This window comes from Henckelia pumila, chromosome 4 (assembly GCF_033568475.1).
Source record: "Henckelia pumila isolate YLH828 chromosome 4, ASM3356847v2, whole genome shotgun sequence".
In the NCBI taxonomy this organism is placed as follows: Eukaryota; Viridiplantae; Streptophyta; class Magnoliopsida; order Lamiales; family Gesneriaceae; genus Henckelia; species Henckelia pumila.
The window spans coordinates 196,759,134-196,779,702 of NC_133123.1; the positions used below are offsets into that span (position 1 = coordinate 196,759,134).

At 36.1% G+C, this 20,569-nt stretch overlaps 1 protein-coding gene across 1 annotated transcript; it reads left to right on the plus strand.

Annotated features, from left to right (window-relative positions):
- The first annotated feature begins 20,084 nt into the window (after nt 1-20,084).
- On the plus strand, nt 20,085-20,492 carry LOC140862552 (uncharacterized mitochondrial protein AtMg00820-like). The gene has a single exon (XM_073265578.1). The coding sequence runs from the start codon at nt 20,085-20,087 to the stop codon at nt 20,490-20,492; it is 408 nt and encodes a 135-aa protein (XP_073121679.1).
- Nucleotides 20,493-20,569: the final 77 nt, after the last annotated feature.

Below are 20,569 nucleotides of genomic sequence, written 5' to 3' on the forward strand. Positions count from 1 at the left end.
CCAGACGTTGGAGGATATGCTGCGAGCGGTAGTGCTAGACTTTGGCACTAGTTGGCAGGATTCTTTGCCTCTTGTCGAGTTTTTTTACAACAACAGCTTCCAAGCGAGTATCGGTATGGCGCCTTTTGAGGCTTTGTATGGTAGAAAGTGCCGATCTCCGTTGTTTTGGGATGAATTGTCCGAGTCACCAGAATTGGGGCCGGAGATTCTTAGAGATATGGCAGAGCAGGTTAAGATCATTCAGACCAGAATGAAGACAGCTCAAGATAGACAGGCAAAGTATGCGAATGTCAGACGTCGACCTCTGAGTTTTGAGCAGGGAGACCGTGTATTCCTTAAGATTTCTCCATTCAGAGGCACCGTCAGATTCGGTAAGAGAGGAAAGTTATCTCCGAGATTCATCGGTCCGTACGAGATTCTCGAGAAGATAGGCGATCTTGCCTACAGACTTGCACTTCCTCCGTCTTTATCTGTATTCACGACGTTTTTCACGTCTCTATGCTGCGAAAGTATCATCCAGATCCTTCTCATATCCTTCAGCCTGACAAAGCCGAGTTAGACGAGACTCTGAGCTATTTTGAGCGACCGATTCAGATCCTTGATCGGAAAGAAAAGCAACTCAGGACCAAGTTGATTTCGTTAGTGAAAGTGCAGTGGAGCCGTCACGGAGTCGAGGAAGCGACTTGGGAGACAGAATCTGACGTGAGACAACGTTTTCCAGAGTTGTTCGGATGACGTGAGTTCTTCTTACTGTCTTTAGTTCTTTATTCTATCTTATGAGTTGTGGTTCTCGTTGATTTTGAGGACGAAATCTCTTCTTAGTGGGGGAGAATTGTAACGCCCCGTTTTTATCTTAAATGAGTTTATTTGAGTTAATCGGAGATTACAGAGTTCTCGAGCCGGTTTGATTTTGATCAGGGTCCTTTTTGCAAATTTTGGAAATTTCAGGGACTAAAATGCAAATATGGAATTTTATATATTATCTACACTTATTTTGACTCTCAAAGGAGCTCCTCCTCTTCCTCTCAACCGTGAACTCCATTGAAGCTTGGGGAAAACGTTTCCAATCTCTTCCAATCTCGGTTTCCGGTCGATCCGTCTGTTAGAAATTAATTCTGAAGGCAGATTATCGATCACTGCAGTGAGAGCTCTGTTATATTGTAAGTTCTTCTACGATCGGATACATTCTAGTTTTTGGATGTTGTTAGAATCGTTCTAGATTCGAGTATGTTGTTCTCTACAGAGTTCTGATCGTTTATTATCTGTCGGTTTTGAATTAGAGCGACGTTCGGAATTGTTATGATTTTTGGAAGTATTATTCGAAAATGTGGGTTTTGAGATTTGTTGGGTTTGTCTTGTTGTTGTGGTTTTAGCATTGAATTGAGTTGATATCAGTATTGAACTGCTGTCTGCGTTGCCGGTTTGTTCAGTTTATAGACGTTATGCCGTCGGTTTGAGTTTTGAGGGTTTCGAACCGTTTTTGAGTTGTTGAACTTGGCTTGTAAGTTAGTCTTTGTTGTTGATCAATCTCTTGTATCTGAACAGATTCGTTTGGAGTTGTCAAGCCCTGAGTTAGCAGCTGATTGATCGTTTCAGAGTTGGACGAAGATCGGTAATGAGATTTACCTTGATCCGTAGTTGTTGTTTAGATTGTATAGTTGTTGATAAAATCTTTTGTTGTAGCTTTTCTGGAGTTGGAACTACTGCATTGAAAGGTAAAAGCAGTCATCGTAGCGGGATAGCATACTCGGGACTGTTGGTTCTCGAGTTTCCCTTTTTAAATCACATATTGCATTGATACTTGTTCTAGCACGTGGAACTTGTAATTGTTGATTGATTGAGTTTTGTTATATGGCTTATGTTTATGTTTCTGTTATGCATTCATCTTGAGCCTACTTTGATTTCAGCGGGCAGAACCGCCCTTTTTGTTAGACGTTTGGGAACTATGATTGAGTGGCCTAGGTTGTAGTATTTCGCCTAGTGCTAGCATACTCATTATGGTTGCTCAAAGTCTAGAGGAGTGGGATACGTGGCACCACCTCGATTGGGAGAGTCGGTGAGTCGTTACGTGATCTCATCCTCGGGATCCCAAAAGCAGAGCAATACTCCCGTGTTTATCAGAATCGATATCCTGGTTTTAAAGACATGCATATCATTAACTTCGACTTGAATATGTGGTTTGATAGCATGTTGTGTATTCATTACTTGATATGTTGCTTTTACTGGGATTATCATTCTCACCGGTTATCCGGCTGTTTCTTTGTTTTGTATGTGTACTTGGCAACAGGTGGGGCAGGAACAAGTCAGAAGAGGCATGGTTAGCTTCGAGGGCAAGTAGTAGAAGTGAGACTCGGTTTAGAAGTCGAATTAGAATGTTTATCTAGTTTAAGATTGAAGCATGTTAGAACTCGAACTTGATATGTTTTGTTATTCGAATTAGTTTGTATTCGGATTGTAATCTGAAATCGAAGTATGTTGTTGCTTTATCGATTTAGACTTCTGGTTGTTTTTAGGCCTTCTGAAAGCATGACTTGTTATGACATGTTTCCCTACACCCTGTTATTGCATTTGTATTTGAAGGCATGTCGGACCAAGCGCGGAATCCCTTTTCTTTTTCTGCAGCCTGAGCATTTTCTGCCCAGGCCTTCCGCGCGCGGGCGAGGCGTTCCTCGCGCGCGCGCGAGGCCTCCGATGGGCCTCGGGATCGTTTGCCCGCGCGCGCGCGAGCTTGGTTCCTCGCGCGGGCGCGGGCGTTTTTTAAAAAAAAAAAAAAAAAAAACTTTGACTTGTTTTACTCTTGGATTCTTGTTCGCTTAATTGTTGTTTAATCCGAGATTAGTGGTTTAGAATCGAGGTCTCACATCTATCGACTTCATAAAGACACAAATGCTTAGTAATGGATCCTTGACAAGACAACTTAAATGCGAAAGGACAAAGCATTTAAGGAGCCGTCTGACAAAGCTCCAAAGGACATTAATAGCATTTATTATGATGACATATTGAATGGACATTAAAGAAACCTCAAGTACAAATATTTTGAAGATGAACAGATTTCACTCCACAAAAAGAGAAATATTGTCTGGTGTACATCTGTCTGAAAAGATGTTTCTTACCGTTGACACAAAGGGATTGAGATGTTGAAGATTGAGATATAAATACTCGAGCCATACAAAGAAAAGAGATAGAGCATACACGGCCATCATATTATCAAACCATCCGAGCACTCAAAATTGTTCTCAACACTCTATTGCTCATTCAACCCTTCACTCAAACAGAAGCACATCTGATCTTCTAAGAGATCCTTCCAAGGGTTACTCAAATCAAAGCTATTGTTTGAAGAACACTTACTACATTCCAAGGATTTGAGATTCTAAGCTTTTAGAAGCTTATCCATTTAACATCATCTACCAAAGAAGTTTGATAAGAACTTAGGAATCTTATCAGTGTAAATCTAGGAGTTCCATTTAGGCAGTGATAATTCCTAACTTGGATCGGGTGTATTACAAGACGTTGTAATAGCCAAAATCTTCAAATGTATCCTTCCCATGAGGAATAAGGGGTGATGTAGGAGATTGATCTCCAAAAATCCATAAATAATTCTCTGCACATCTACATTACTACATCATATCATATTTTCACTATTGTCACCTAGTTTAGTGAGAGCCGTTTTTCGCACTATTTTAGTAGCTCTTATTTATCTAGGAAGTTGAGAAAAATCGGTTAAGTAAACTAACATTTTCTTAACCTTATCGCGCTAAATCATAAAATTATTATAGTGTGTATTCAATCCCCCCCCCCTCTACACACACTACCGATCCCCAAAAAGTGGTATCAGAGAGGGTTCTTTCTCAGCTGGTGATATTTACTCATCATGACTTCTCTACACAAAATTTCTATATTTTCTAAAGAAGATTATGATGATTGGAAAATACGTATGCATGCACACTGATAAGTGCATTTTGTATGCATTATTTTGCATGCATTCGTATGGTCTCATATTGTTTTATGTGTGTTTTTATGTTATTTATTTCTTATATGTGCATTTCACTCTCTGGGTTAATTTTATAGGAAAATGGATTTATGAAGAAATAATTACGGAGCAGCTATGATTCAAAAAACATATTTTATTTTAGATAGATCGAAATCCGATCTCCATTGTTCAAAATTAAGATCAAGATGTTTTGAAGCTGCTGTCCAAATTTCATGTCGATCCTATGGCTAGAACTCAAGATATGAATCTTTCAAAAACATTGCGCGCAGTAGAAAATCGAGTGAGCATCTGGTGCTCGCTCGAGCGAGCGAGACGGGCCAAAATTCCTTCGAGCAGAAAGTTGCTCGCTCGCTCGAGCAAGCTGAGCATACAGAATTTATATTTTTGGAAACTCTTGCTCGGGAAGGATACTATCTTTTGAAGACCCTTTGGCATATAAATACGAATCTATTCATCATATTAAGGGTTCCGAACGCAGACAACACAAGGGAGGCAGATTCAAAGCTTGAGAGAAGATTTATACACTTTTTCTTCTTCTTTTCTTCTTTATTTTTATTTATTGAATTATAATTTCAATTTTTGAGTAGTTTGTTTTCAACCAAGACGGCGTGATTTGGCCGAACAAATTTATGTAGAAAACTTGGATGTTTGTTTGAGATTTTTCAAAGTTGATTTTATTTTATTGATTGTCAGATTTATATTTGTCTTGTGGATAGTTTGATCAATAATTTTCTTGCAGGTTAATAAATTCCAAGTCGACAGAAGAGGTATTGATTTCGATCACTTTGATAATCAACATATTGCAAAACCGACTAGAAATAGAATTCGGTTTCAGTGTGCAGTTTAGGTGAAAACTGAATTTTCACAAATATTTAATGCATTCAAATTTGATTAGAATTACAAAATATTAATCTATCAATATTTGAGTAGGTTTGATTATTATAAAAATAGACCTTTGAACAAGTTAGGAGAATTCCCGTAATCTAATTTTAAATCTGAGTCCTGAATCGACTATATGTTACATGATTTGTTCGGTACCTGCGTGTGTCTTGGTTGTATCAATTTAATTATATTTATATTTCAGTTATTTTAATTTTTATTATTTTTAGTAATTAAATTTTTATTTAATTCGTTTCATCCTTCTTTATTATTTTTGTATAAATTAAGTAAAATAATTAATTCTTGAGAATTGACTACAGTCCCTATGAGATCGATACTTGAAATCTCTGTCCACTTTATTATTACTTGACCTGGTACGCTTGCCAGTATATTTTTATCACATCAATTTACGCTGTCAAGTTTTTGGCGCCGTTGCCGGGGACCGTTTAGTTAATATTAGGATAGATTATTTGCTTGAGACTAGATATTTTATTATTGTTAGTTATTTATTATTTATTATTAATTTTTATGTTTCTTACTTGTGAGGTATTTGGAGATGGATCATCGACAGGTGTTCACAAGGTTTGGCCAACAATACTCGGAGCCTTTCTATGATGCTGGGGGAAGATTCAATGATTTGGTGAACAAATTTCGATGCCATGATTTTTTAAACTACACTCTAGTTCAAATTTTTTATGGTGGTTTGGATGAGCTAACAAGATATTGGGTGGATTATGGAGCTTTGGCCACTGGTAGTCGCTTATTCAGAAGTGATGAATACAATGTTATGCACTTGTTAAATGATATGACTGATTTCGACTACCATTGGCATTGTGATCCTTCATTGCAAGGTTGGAGTCACAAATATTCTTCAGAATTCAATTCCAAAAATTTTGCGAACCAACCATCGGAGTGTCAAGAAGAGTGTGTAGGGTATTTTGAGGATCATGTGACTCAGTTGGAGAATATTGTGAAAAGGCATACATATATAAATCAGTTCTTAGAAAGCCGCATCAAATATTTTAGTCTTTTGGATGAACAGATTGCGTTTTTTATAGAACCATTTTCTGAAATCTGTCAAGAAAATGAAGTATTTGAGCCAGAGCAAGAAGAACTATTTTTTGAAGAATCGTCATGTGACGAGGAGCCAAAAGTGATAGTGGAGGAGGAAGAAACATACAAGGCAAAAGATTTGACCTCGTCAATGGTCTTTACATGTACACCATTAGAAGATACGTTCTTGCCATTGACACCAACTCCACAATATTGCATCCTCTATGAGCTTCAGCCAAGATTCGGAGTCTCCTTCCAAAAAAAAAAATTCATGCCGAGTATTGCTGGACCAACAAGCTTAAACTGCATATATCATGCCAAGCTTGAGGGCGAAGGAAATCAAAACCCATACGTAGAGTTGTATGATTCTTACTATGGGCGGCAACCGCTCTTTGATGGTTGCTTCTGCATAGTCGGGTTGTAGACTATAAACTTAGCGTTGACTGGTTGGCAACCCAGTTTTCTTTCCTTTTCTCTTTAGTTTAATTTTTGATTTTTGTTAATATTTGATTTTTTTTCTTTCCCATGCCAGTTTGCCATGAATACCGATTCACCCAGTCTGCTACTGTCACCTCAAAAGATGTCGCTGCTAGAGTATGAAGAGGAAGAAAACGATGGAAATGCCAGCGAATTAACCAGGGGAGTTTCAGTTTTCAGTTTCATTCTGTTTTTGTTGTTCGTCTTGCATTTGTTCTTTGTTTGTGCATTCTGTTCATTGTTTCTGAAACATTGAGGGCAATGCTTTGGAAAAGTATGGGGGTGTGGTAATCTAGTTTTTATGTTTTTATTTTTTTGTTGTGTTTGTGTTGCATCTGTCGTGTTTCGTGTTTGTTTCCATATAGTTTGTTTTTGTTGTTTGCATTTGTGTTGAGTAGGATGATAATTGGGAGCCGATGATGATTAAGTTGATGAAAAAATTTGATTTTTGGGAAACGTTTTGCTCTAGATTGGACATGAGAAACCTTAGGTTGTGTAGTGAATATTTTTGAGCACGCATGTTAGACCGGTGAAATATAGCGATATATTGGATGATGTTTGTATTTGTCTGACCATTACACGACAATAGGTGTTTGTTGATCTTGATTTTGTTCTTTGAGTTCTATTGATTTTCTGGCATTACACTTATGATCTTGGGCGCACAAAAATTTAAAAAAAAATTGAAACAAAAATTCTTTGAAAAAAATCTACTTCATCCGGGTCATGGATGAGGAATTGAAATTCTAATTACCACGTCCAAGACTAAGTTTGCGAATTAAATGGGGTTAATTCTCCATCCGGGCTATATACGATGGGATTGAAATCCGAATCCTATCATAGTTATAGCTAAGTTTGCGGGTAATTATTGGTGCTCTAAGAACAACCGGGTGTAAAATCCGGAGGTGCGTAATTTATCTCAAGAGAGTTGTATTTTTTTTAGAGATTATTGGGAGGAAGGAACACTTGATTGTGACACTTGCATTGATTTGTCATAGGTCGCTAAGCAGTCGTAGAACGGATTATTTTGAAGTTGCATGTAGTTGGAATAACATGGCACACACACACGTTCACATTAAACTGATGGTGTATTATGGAAAATCAAGAGCAATTTTTTGTGATTTTGTTTTGTTTGTGTTGGAACTTATCGGAGGCTGTATTTTCCATGAATCGTCCTTAATTATGTTTGTGTTTGCATATTGTTTTTGCATTTCTTGCTCGAGGGCGAGCAAGATTTAAGTATAGGGGTGTTGATAAGTGCATTTTGTATGCATTATTTTGTGTCTATTTTGCATGCATTTGTATGGTCTCATATTGTTTTGTGCGTGTTTTTATGTGATTTATTGCTTATATGTGCATTTCACTCTTCGGGTTAATTTTATAGGAAAATGGATTTATGGAGAATGAATTACGGAGCAGCTATGATTCAAAAAACATATTTTATTTTAGATAGATCGAAATCCGATCTCCACCTTTCAAAATTAAGTCAAGATGTTTTGAAGCTGCTGTGCAAATTTCAGGTCGATCCTATGGCTAGAACTCAAGATATGAATTTTTCAAAAACATTGCGCGCAACAGAAAATTGAGCTCGCTCGAGCGAGCGAGCGAGACGGGCCAAAATTCCTTCGAGCAGAAAGTTGCTCGCTCGAGCGAGACTTGTGCTCTCTCGCGCAAGCTGAGCGTACAGAATTTATATTTTTGGAAACTCTTGCTCGGGAAGGATACTATCTTTTGAAGACCCTTGGACATATAAATACGAATCTATTCATCAGATTAAGGGTTCCGAACGCAGACAACACAAGGGAGGCGACTTCAAAGCTTGAGAGAAGATTTCTACACTTTTTCTTCTTCTGTTCTTCTTTATTTTTATTTATTAAATTATAATTTCAATTATTGAGTAGTTTGTTTGCAACCAAGACGGCGTGATTTGGCCGAACAAATTTATGTAGAAAACTTGGATGTTTGTTTGAGATTTTTCAGAGTTGATTTTATTTTATTGATTGTCAGATTTATATTAGTCTTGTGGATAGTCTGATCAGCTGTTTTCTTGCATGTTAATCAATTTCAATTCGATAGAGGAGGTATTGATTTCGATCACTTTGATAATCAACATATTTTAAAACCGACTAGAAATAGAATTCGATTTCAGTGTGCAGCTATGATTCAAAAAAGTGCATTTTGTATGCATTATTTTGTGTCTATTTTGCATGCATTTGTATGGTTTCAAATTGTTTTATGCGTTTTTTTATTTGATTTATTGCTTATATGTGCATTTCACTCTTTGGGTTAATTTTATAGGAAAATGGATTTATGAAGAATGAATTACGGAGCAGCTATGATTCAAAAAACATATTTTATTTTAGAGAGATCAAAATCCGATCTCCACCGTTCAAAAAGAATTTTAAGATGTTTTCAAGCTTCTGTCCAAATTTCAGGTCGATCCTACAACTAGAACTGAAGATATTAATTTTCAACATCGTTGCGCGCAGTAGAAAATTGAGCTCGCTCGAGCGAGCGAGACGGGCCAAAATTCCTTCCAGCAGAAAGTTGCTCGCTCGAGTGAGCTGAGCGTACATAATTTATATTTTTGGAAACTCTTGCTCGGGAAGGATACTATCTTTTGAAGACCCTTGTGCATATAAATACGAATCTATTCATCAGATTAAGGGTTCCGAAGGCAGACAACACAAGGGAGGCGGCTTCAAATCTTGGGAGAAGATTTATACACTTTTTCTTCTTCTTTTCTTCTTTATTTTTATTTATTGAATTATAATTTCAATTTTTGAGTAGTTTGTTTTCAACCAAGACGGCGTGATTGAGCTGAACAAATTTATGTAGAAAACTTGGATGTTTTTTTTGAGATATTTCAGAGTTGATTTTATTTTATTGATTGTCAGATTTATATTTGTCTTGTGGATAGTCTGATCAACTGATAGTCTGATCAACTATTTTCTTGCATGTTAATCGATTCCAAGTCGACAGAGGAGGTATTGAATTCGATCACTTTTATAATCAACATATTGTAAAACCGACTAGAAATAGAATTCGGTTTCAGTGTGCGGTTTAGGTGAAAACTGAATTTTCACAAATATTTAATGCATTCAAATTTGATTAGAATTACGAAAGATTAATCCGTAAATATTTGAGTAGGTATGATTGTTATAGAAATAGACCTTTGAACAAGTTAGGAGAATTCCCGTAATCTAAGATTAAATCTGAGTCCTGAATCGGCTACATGTTACATGATTTGTTCGGTACCTGCGTGTGTCTTGGTTGTCTCAATTTAATTATATTTATATTTCAATTATTTTAATTTTTATTATTTTTAGTAATTAAATTTTTATTTAATTCGTTTCATCCTTCTTTATTATTTTTGTCTAGATTAAATAAAATAATTAATTCTTAAGAATTGACTGCAGTCCCTGTGAGATCAATACTTGGACTCTCTGTCCACTTTATTATTACTTGACCTGGTACGTTTTCCAGTATATTTTTATCTCACCGATTTAAGATGTCACACACCTTTCTACACAAGATGATGATATGTGGTACGTTATCACTGATGGCCCAATGAAGATTCTCAAAGTTAATACAGCTATAGCCATTTCAAGAGGTGAACCACAGATGGTTGAAAAACCTAGAGAAGAATGGAGCACCGAGGACAAGAAGAAAGAAAATCTTGAAAACGTAGCCAAAGATATTCTGTACAAAACTTTGGACAAAAATATGTTCAGCAAGATCAAGACTTGTTCAACTGCCAAAGAAATCTGGGAGAAATCACTCAACTGTGCGAGGGAAATGACCAAACCAAAGAAAACAAACTCACAATATCCATTCGGAAGTTTGATAATGCCAAGATGAAGCCAGGAGAAACCATGGCTGAGTTTGATGAAAGATTTAGTAACATTATTTGTGAATTTATCTCTATAGGTAAAATTTATACTAATCGTGAAATTGCTTTGAAGGTTATGAGTGCACTGCCCATAGAATGGGATGTCAAAACTATAGCTATGAAAGAATCAAAAGACCTTAGCAAAGTAGATCTTCATGATTTGTTTCCTGATCTCAAGACTACGAGTTTGAACTCAGAATCGAAACTGAACAAGAACCATCTGCTTTTAATCCTACTAAAGCATTGACCTAAACTGTCGTACCTCAAATGACTGAGGAAGCATCAGCAAAGAAGACAGCTGAGCAAATAAGCAATGAAGCAATGTCTCTCTTCATTAAGAAATTTGGTAAGTTTATGCGTAAGAATCAAACAAAGTTTAATAAACCTTACTACAAACAAGACCATATAGACGATGGTCCTTTGTGCTTTAACTGTGGCAAGAAAGGCCACTTCATTGCAGATTGCACCAAACCTAAGAACGACGAAAAGAAACAGCATTATGAGAAGGATAAATGAAAAGAAAGAAGAAGAACATTCAAAAAAAAAAGAAAGAACAAAGAGTTCTAGTTGTTGACGAAGGAAAAAGCAAGTGGGCAGGAACTGAATCTGAGTCATCGGATGACAGCTTGTCCAAAGAAAGTGAGGAGGAGCAAGTCCAGTGTCTAATGGCCAATTCTCAAATAGGAAATGATGATACTGAGGTATTTGATTTTAACTCATCAGAATTTACACGTGAGGACCTTGTTCAAGCACTTAATGACATGGTCAATGAGTATCAGAATCTTTTTGTATCATTCGAGGAAGTGAAAGCAGAAAAATCAAGTCTCATTGATAAGTCAAGAGAATTTAGCTTTTTACAACGAAAGGAACTTGATAGTCTAAAGACTAAGCTAAACCAGCTAGCAGTTGAGAATTATGACATGTGATAAGTGCATTTTGTGTGCATTCTTTAAGTTATTTTTATGTCTATTTTGCATGCATTCGTATGTTTTAATGTGTGTTTTTATATGTTTTATTTATAATTTATTTCATATATGTGCATTTCACTCTTCGGGTTAATTTTGTAGGAAAATGGATTTTTGAAGAATGAATTACTGAGCAGCCATGATACAAAAATATTTTTTTTATTTTATAGAGATCCAAATCCAATCTCCATCGTTCAATATACGTCAAGATGTTTTGAAGTTGCTGTCCAAATTTCAGCTTGATCCGATGGCTAGATCTCCATATATGAATTTTTCAAAAACGCTACGCGCTGGACAGAAACTTTCTCGCTCGAGCGAGATTTGTTATTGCTCGAGCGAGCCTGGGAGATTTTGAAAAAATAAAACAACAGTTTGCTCACTCGAGCGCAACTTTTTGCCGCTAGAGAGAGGCATCGCGCAGATCAGAAAATCAGAACTTTTGGCAATTAAAGTCTTACTTTCCGGGCTTGATTTTGTGGGCTTTCAAAGACATATAAATAGGAGAGTTGAGATCAGATTGAGAGGGGGAGATCGCACGACACCAGAGAGAGAGGCGTTTAGGTGGAGGCTTGGAGATTGGAGATCTGCTCCATCTTTTACAGAGTTTTTTCTTCTTTTCTTCTTTTTTTTTATTTTTGAATTATTGTTTCCAATTAATGAATAGATTTTATTCAACCAAGACGACGTGATTGGGCCGAACAAATTTATGTAGAAAACTTAGATGTTTGTTTGGGATTTTCCATATTTGGTTTTATATTATTGATTATTAGATTTATATTTGTCTTGTGAATGATCTGACCAATTGTTTGCTTGCATGTTAATCGATTCCAAGTCGACAGAGAAGGAATTGATTTCAATCACTCTAATAATTGACACGAGTTAAAATTGACTAGAAATTGTATTCGATTTCATCGTGCGGTTTTAGGTGCAAACTGAATTCTCATAATTCCTAATGCATTTGAATTTGGTTAGAATTATGAAAAGTAATCCGTTAATATTTGAATAGGTTTAATTGTTCTAAAAATAGACCTTTAAATAAGTTAGGAGAATTCATCGTAATTTAATATTTAAATCTAAGTTCTGAATCGGCTACATTTTACATGATATGTTCGGTACCTACGTGTGTCTTAGTTGGCTTATTTTAACTAGAATTATTATTGAGTTCTAGTTTCTAGTTAAGTTAATTATTATTTATTATTTTAAATTCTTATTTTATTCAATTCATACTCCTTTCTATTATTTTGTCTAGATTAAGTAAAATAATCAAATCTTGAGAATTGACAACAGTCCCTGTGGGATCGATACTTGGACTCTCTGTCCACTTTACTATTACTTGACCTAGTGTACTTGCTAGTAGACACCGAATTAAGCGGCCAACATGAGACGAGTATTCCAAGCCACTTTGTATGAAAATTAAAAGTTTCTTAAAACAATCAACTCTTGGAATAATGCTTTTACCTCGTTAGGTAAGATACATGAGAACCAGAAACATGCAGGTGACAAAACCGGACTAGGATATGGTTCAAATGATTGCACTCTTACTGAGGAAATTACTCATTCGTATCCTAGTAAGAACAATCCTAATTTCATAAGATTTGTTCGATCTAGTACGATATATGAACACAATGAGCCTAATATCAATGAAGAATAGTCAATACATTATGAGAACAAGGCTAAGCACAGAGGGCTGGGATATGTGGATGAAACGACCCTAACTCTACTTTAAATAATAATTAAATAAAACGCGGATTTTAAGAAAATTTTCAACATGACCTATCTATTTATATTTAAACCCGCCTGTCACAGACAGCAACTAAAAATACAACCAAAAATACTAAATAAACTAGACCGAGAAATGAACGAGAACCGGAGAAAAAGATTCGACATTCCAAATAGTCAATAAATCATATAATTTGATAATTACATGCCCAAATACAATTGATAAATCCTTACATTTTCATTAATCCAATCAACAAAAAGAATGAAAGACTATAAAGCATTAAAGTGAACTTTTTTTGCGGAATACTAGCATAGGTCGGAGGGATGTGTCGTGCCCGCATCACAGTCCACTCGATATTCTTGCCCCTTGATCTCAAAGATAACTTAACCTGCACCAAATAGATGTAGTGAGCCTAGGGGCCCAACAAGAATATGGTGAAGTAACAAGGGTTTAAAATACATGCGAAAATACTTAAAATACAGTACTTGTAATACTTTTGAACTTACTCAGACAAGTTGAATGATAAAATGTTGGATAACGGTGTTCAGATCAATCAGAATTGATACCCGGTGCAGCGGAAGTTTAAAAATTTTATATGGAACGATTCCATAATGGGTATCAAAACTTTACGATTAAATTGTGCGTGTAAAAATTAAATCACAATTAAATTTTTACCTCCAATCTCGAAACGAGATTATGGACACCAACAGATTATTCTGCTCTTGTTGTATATCCCAGGAACTGATGGACGAACAATTCTTCAATCAGGTCCAAGAACGGAAATTTAATCCCTCTGATAGATTGCACTAGAAAATCTATCAGAAGTTTCTACGAAGAGAATTAATGAATTTGATCCGTTAAACCAGACTGCAAATTCAAAATTCACAGGCTGGATTTTTCAGAGCAGAGAGGGGAGAAAGGGGGCGGCCACTTTTAAAAACACAGCTAGGGTTTTTCGAAAATTGTGAGCCTCTGTTGTGTAATTTCTGTACTGCAATAACTTATTTATAATGTGGGCTGCTGACAGCTTAGGGCCCATTAGTCATAAGTTCAAGCCTGACAAGCAAAGCCCGCATGTTCAGAAATTAATATAAAATTCATCGTGACTCAGATTGATAAACCAATTTCACCAATGTGCACAGAAACCATTTCTGCACCTTTTAAAGTCAAGATAAATTTTTCTAAATCCGAATTCAGAGGTTTCCAAAAATGCCCATCCCTATGTCATTTTAGGAAATCTTACTCTTCTGCTCTGATATAGGAAGTCCTACTTCTTTGTTCATTAAATTAACTCTTTAAATTTAACTATCTCAACGGGGATTAAAAATCCATTACTTGTGTGACCCTCAATGGTTCAGGGATACAGCTAGCCATGGGCTCACAACTCCTTGTGACTCGGAACAACAATTTCCGACTTGCCCATCGAATCATGGTAAAAGCGCCTAGCAACATCATCCCATGATTCCCTAGGTATCACTGATAGTGCCTGCAAGAACCAATAGATTTTGGTTAGCGTACAGTACGGTCCCTTCATCCACATATCCCGATCGAATCAACAACCATTGGTAAATCGAGAGTCGTTCGAGATTCGATAACTATGCAATGCATCTTGAAGATCAAATAGTGACATCGCATGTGTTACTAAGAAACCATTTCTTAAAACACATCATGTACTCTGGCCAGAGATTCGTCACACTAATATCTCCTCAGATTGCATAGGATATCCACACTCGCAAGTATGTGGTGAATCCTTGACAACAAAGCATCGAATCCTATATGTGTCGTAACTGTACCCAATCCCGACACCTGATGACCCCAATAGAGTCGGTAAACAAGTCAATGCACAGTACTAGCATATAGAGTCTTAATGATGTTTCAAGTAGTAAGGACTAATGGTGTACAACCAAAACCGCGGACTTTATCCACTCGATAAGTGATAACCACTTGGAAAGTCCGGATAGGGTAGTTCGATCATTCATCGTATGAATATCCATTTGCATGCTTTGAACATCTCTATGTTCCATACCAATGAAACGTGGTACTCGGCATCGCAAATGCTAGTCTCAATCTCGAGCGATCCTTATCCTTATTTACGGACGGCTCAATCGACTAGGAACTGTTTAGAATATACAGTGACTATAAGATGTGTTTCATGATAGTCATCCCCATGTACTACCACATCTTACAGACACTATAGTATATTCAAGGTCTTTATCAAAAAAATAATAGTATATCACAATATAACAATATGAAGAAAGATAAAGTCATTGCCATTATAAAAGTGTAAATTATATTAAACAAAAGATTGTTTATACATAGAGTCATCAAAGCCCTTAGCCACAAGTTGGCTCACCGGGCACCCACTCTTTCATAAAATAGAATGAGACTTGCTGCATGCAATGAACTCACACATAAATCATACTTTTAAACTTGGAACTTTCTTAAACTTAATCTGAACCTCAGGCATAACTGAAACTGAATAAACTTCACTGAACCATAGTAATATAAATTTTGAACTGTAACTGTGAACTTATATCCTTGAATTGTGACTCTGTACTTTCGATCATGATCATGGCTGCAGTGCACTATGCCACAAGGAAGTCAGGATAACCCCCAACTCGTCTTGCCCATACTTGGTAAGGGAAGCCAGGATTTCTCCCAACTCGTCCAAACCCATACTTGATAAGGAAAATCAAGATTTCTCCCAACTCGTCCAAACCCATACTTGGTAAGGGAAATTAGGATTTCTCCCAACTTGTCCAAACCCATAAATTTGGTAAGGGAAGTCAGAACGTCTCACAACTCGTCCAAACCCATAATAAATATAATCACAATCATCTCACTTCGTTCGTAAAATATTTTCTTTCATACTTTCTTGCCTTGAATTAGAAACTTAGCATGAATATGTAGATGTAATGTACTTGTAAATATTTACTCGATAATTATGCAAAAGACTCAAATATGGATGACCGGGATGGTGATGTAGGGAGCAAACCAAGGATAGGGACCTAAACCATAAACTTGCGCTTAGGACAATTTGAGCGGTACACCCGTAAAGCTTACAACTCACCCAGTTCTTATTCAAAAAGAGTTCCGCTAGAAACCACGACTCCCACACACTTAGAAATAAATAAAGAAGTCATACTCGGGGTATTATTCCTATCCAATCATTTTATAAAAATTTATTTTCGGACAGCCCCTCATTAAATCCAAAATTCTCCACCTATCCAATCAAATGCCTAGAACTCAACCAAAACTTAACCGAATTAATTCCTGCTTGAACCGACATTTTCCTAACATCTTGGCCTAATTCCATACCTGAGCCCTTGACCAAAACCCGAGTTTAACCCTGTTTTAAAAATTGGTTTCCGAACAGCTCAACACATCACAAAATTCTGCTCAAGTCCTAGCTCATTACCTTTCCGAAAAATTAGCCATTTAACTCCCAAGTTCCAAACCAATAAACTAGGACCATGACCAATACTTAGACTCACTCCAACCCCTAAAATCGACCCCCTTACAAGCCTAGCTTAGCTCAAAAATCAGCCCTTGCGCAACACCTCAAAACCGATTCCTTCAACCACCCAAGACCGAGCAGCCCCTCTTCTCCAACTTGCTAGCTAACTTCACAACATCCTAAGCACTACCATGTGAGCTAAATTCTCACCCATGGTAGCCCCCAACCCACCATCCAAGCAACAAAACAGATAATCGAAATGCACATGTTCAACAATTCTGAAAATTTTGAATTTAAGGGCATCAATGGAGACATCAATCAAAACCTTTAACTCAACTCATTTCCATCAATAAACATCATAATAGATCAACATAGGCATGAACATGGCTAATATAATTCTGAAAATTTCGAAATATACTCCCTAAAATCCAGAAAATTTGAAATACACACATAAAAGACAATCACATGACATAATAATCTACTTGGGGCCAAAATAAAACCATAATATTTCCTATTTTCGAAATGCTCAAGAAATGGATATGGAAACAAGTGCTCGAGTGAGCTATGGCCGACGTGATGGAGCTAGAATGAGCTGAAGGGGACGGCCATCTGTTTGAGGAAACTTCAGGGCAAGTTCCGACGTGGTGGTGGTCGACGAAAGCGGTTGGGAAAGCTTGAGAAAGAAGAAGTCGTCGGCTTTGAAGAAGGGGAAGAGAAGGAGCGTGGGATTTGGGTGAGATTTGAGTGTGATTTTTTAGGGGCTAGGGTTGTGTATTTAGTTTAAGTGTGTAGGTGTGTGTAAGCACAGGTGTATGTATATAATTGTCAGTGTGTGAGTGTTAAGATAAAAAGTGTTACACACTTTTAAAAAGTGCTACACAAACTTAGCAACTTAGGAATATTAATTTAATTGCACTAAATAAAACATAAGCTTGAAAAATCAAGAAATAAACTCTTTAAATATTCTGATGTCCCGAAAACGATTAAAATATTTAAATAACAAGCAGAGCGATTAAAAATAATTTTAAACAAATTAAACTAACGTTTAAAAATGATTTAAATAAATTCACAAGCGGAAATAAAAACCTTTACAATTAAAAATAATTTAAATAAATAAGCTATACATTTAAAATGATTTAAAATAACTAACCGCTAAACTTAAATGATTTAAAATAAACAAGTTGGACACTCAAAAATATTTAAACAAATAAGCTAAACAGTTAAAAATCATTTAAAAGAATAAACTAAACAATTAAAATTAAAATCATTTAAATAGGCAAGCTTAAACCTTTAAAATCTTTAAAACAAATAAATTACACAATAAAATCATTTATACAAATAAACTTAAACAACTAAAAACATTAATTAAATAGTTAGTAAAATAAAATCATTGAATAAATAATAAAAATATTTTATTAGCACATAATTCAAATAAAGAATTTAAATCAATTAAACTTAAAAATAATAATCCTAACATTTATTTAATTTAATGCATGCCGTTTAGTAGATTTGAATTTAGGCGCAACAGTGGAACCTCAGAATCCAAGGAAAGGAGAAACGTGGGTCAAACCTAGACTGAATGAACAAAGAAAAGGAAACCAATCTAAGTTTAAAAAGTCAAAGTTTGAACCAAGTCAATCTAAGTACAGGAATTTTTAGGTGAAACAGAACCGGTACTTCAATTGAATCATGTTCAAAAGCGGTACAGACTGAACAACAAAGATCAAAAGTTTAAACAACACACAGTAGTATCTAGACCACACATAAGCACACATCAAACCCCTCGACCGATTCACTTTTTGGATGTGCACACGGGTGAACCCGTCAGGGTAATTTAGATATGGGTCCCAAAAAGACTAATCCAGTTCGGACCCAAATAGATAAGGGTATCATAGTCATATTCTCTTTTTGCAGGTACTATCAGTAAAATCCGTTGAGAGAAAAAAAAAATAGTAGAAAAGACAACCTGGTATCTCAACAGTGTATGCTCCAGGCACATGACTGGAAACAAAGACTTATTATTTGAGAACATATACTACAAAGGACCAAAAATAATTTTCGATGATAATTCAAAGGGTAAGACTGTAGGTAAGGGTAAGATTACTCATGGTAACATTATTATCAATGATGTGTTACTTGTCGATAATCTATGTTATAATCTGATTAGCATCAGTCAATTGTATGATAATGTACATATTGTTGAATTCCACAAACACTCATGCACAATCGAATCTAGTAAAGGTGAAATTATGCTAACCAGATTAAGAGAACAAAACACATATAGGATAAATTGGCAATGTGATCAACCATCGTTTCCTACATGTTTTGTTGCTCAAAATGATAAGCACTGGTTATGGCATAAGCGTTTGAATCATTTAAATTTTAAGTCCATTAAACATTTGAGCAAACATGAACGGGTTCTTGGCTTGCCCAAAGGGGATTTTAAATGGAATAAAGTGTGTTCAGCCTGTCAGTAAGACAAACAAGTAAGAGCTACTTTTAAAACAAAAGAGTGTATGTCTTCTTCCAAATGCTTAGAATTATTGCACATGGATCTATTCGGTCCTATACCGGTCAGAAGCTTAGGGGGAATGAGATATACTTTAGTTATTGTGGACGATTACTATCGATTTACCTAGGTAATCTTTTTGTCCTCTAAAGATCAAACAACTACTCACTTGATCAAGATTTTAAAACGTTTGCAAAATGAGAAATGTACTGTGATGGATTGGATCAGGAGTAATAGAGGCACTGAATTTTTAAACAAAATCTTCGGATCCTATCTAGATGACCATGGAATCAAGCATGAGTTATCAGCTGCTCGGATCCCACAACAAAATGGTATTGCTGAGAAAAGGAATCGCACTCTCAAGGAAAAAGCTAGAACTATGATTGCTGATTCTAACGTCTCTCAAAGACTTTGAGCAGAGGCAATTAACACAACATGTTATACTCAAAACATATCTATGATTAACAAGAAACACAACAAAACACCTTATGAGATATGGAATGGCACAAAACCTGATGTTTCATATTTCAAAATATTTGGATGCAAGTGCTTTATCCATGACAATGACAAATATCACTTGATAGCTTTCGATGCAAAGGCAGATGAAGGCATATTCATTGGTTATTCCTTAGTCAGTCGAGCTTATAGAGTATTCAATAATAAGTAAATGACAGTAGAGGAAACCATTCATGTTATTTTTGATGAAACTACTGTATGTAGAGATCAATCTCAAATAAATATTAAAGATGTAGCAAATAGGCTAGAAACGACCGTTCTAAATGATGAAAGTGATAGTGATGAGCCTCCCATCAGGAGGATTGAACCAGAGTCCCTTACTACTCAGCCAACCAAAGACCAAATTGGTCGAAATCATGAAGAACCAAGAATTGAAGAAGAAACTATCACACCTGGCAACACAGTCAGACTTGAAGATGATACCCCAAGAAATCAGGATACAAATCCCCTTGGACCATGTCTCCGGTGGAGCAAATATCATCCACCTGGGCTGGTCATCGGTAATCATATCGCTCCATTACGTACTAGAAATCAAATTATTAATGAGTTACTGCATTTATCATTCATATCACAGCTAGAACCTAAGCAAGTTGATGAAGCTTTACAAGATGCTAGCTAGATTGAAGCAATGCAGGAGGAACTAAATCACTTTACCAGAAACAAAGTTTGGAATCTAGTTCCTCAACCGAATAATCAGAATATCATAGGTACCAGATGGGTATTTCGCAATAAATTGGATGAGCATGGTACGGTGATAAGAAAAAAAGCTAGACTGGTTTCTCAAGGATTTAGACAAGAAGAAGGTATTCATTTCGATGAATCATTTGCTCCAGTAGCAAGACTTGAAGCCATCCGAATATTTCTAGCATACGCTGCCTACAAGAACTTCAAAGTTTATCAAATGGATGTGAAATCAGCTTTTCTTAATGGATTACTCCAGGAAGAAGTCTATGTTGAACAACCACCAGGTTTTGTCAATCCATTAACTCCTAATCATGTTTTTAAACTTGACAAAGAACTTTACGGTTTGAAATAGTCACCAAGAGCTTGGTATGATACATTATCACAGTTTTTTGCTAAATCATGACTTTGTTATTGTAACGGTCGATAAGA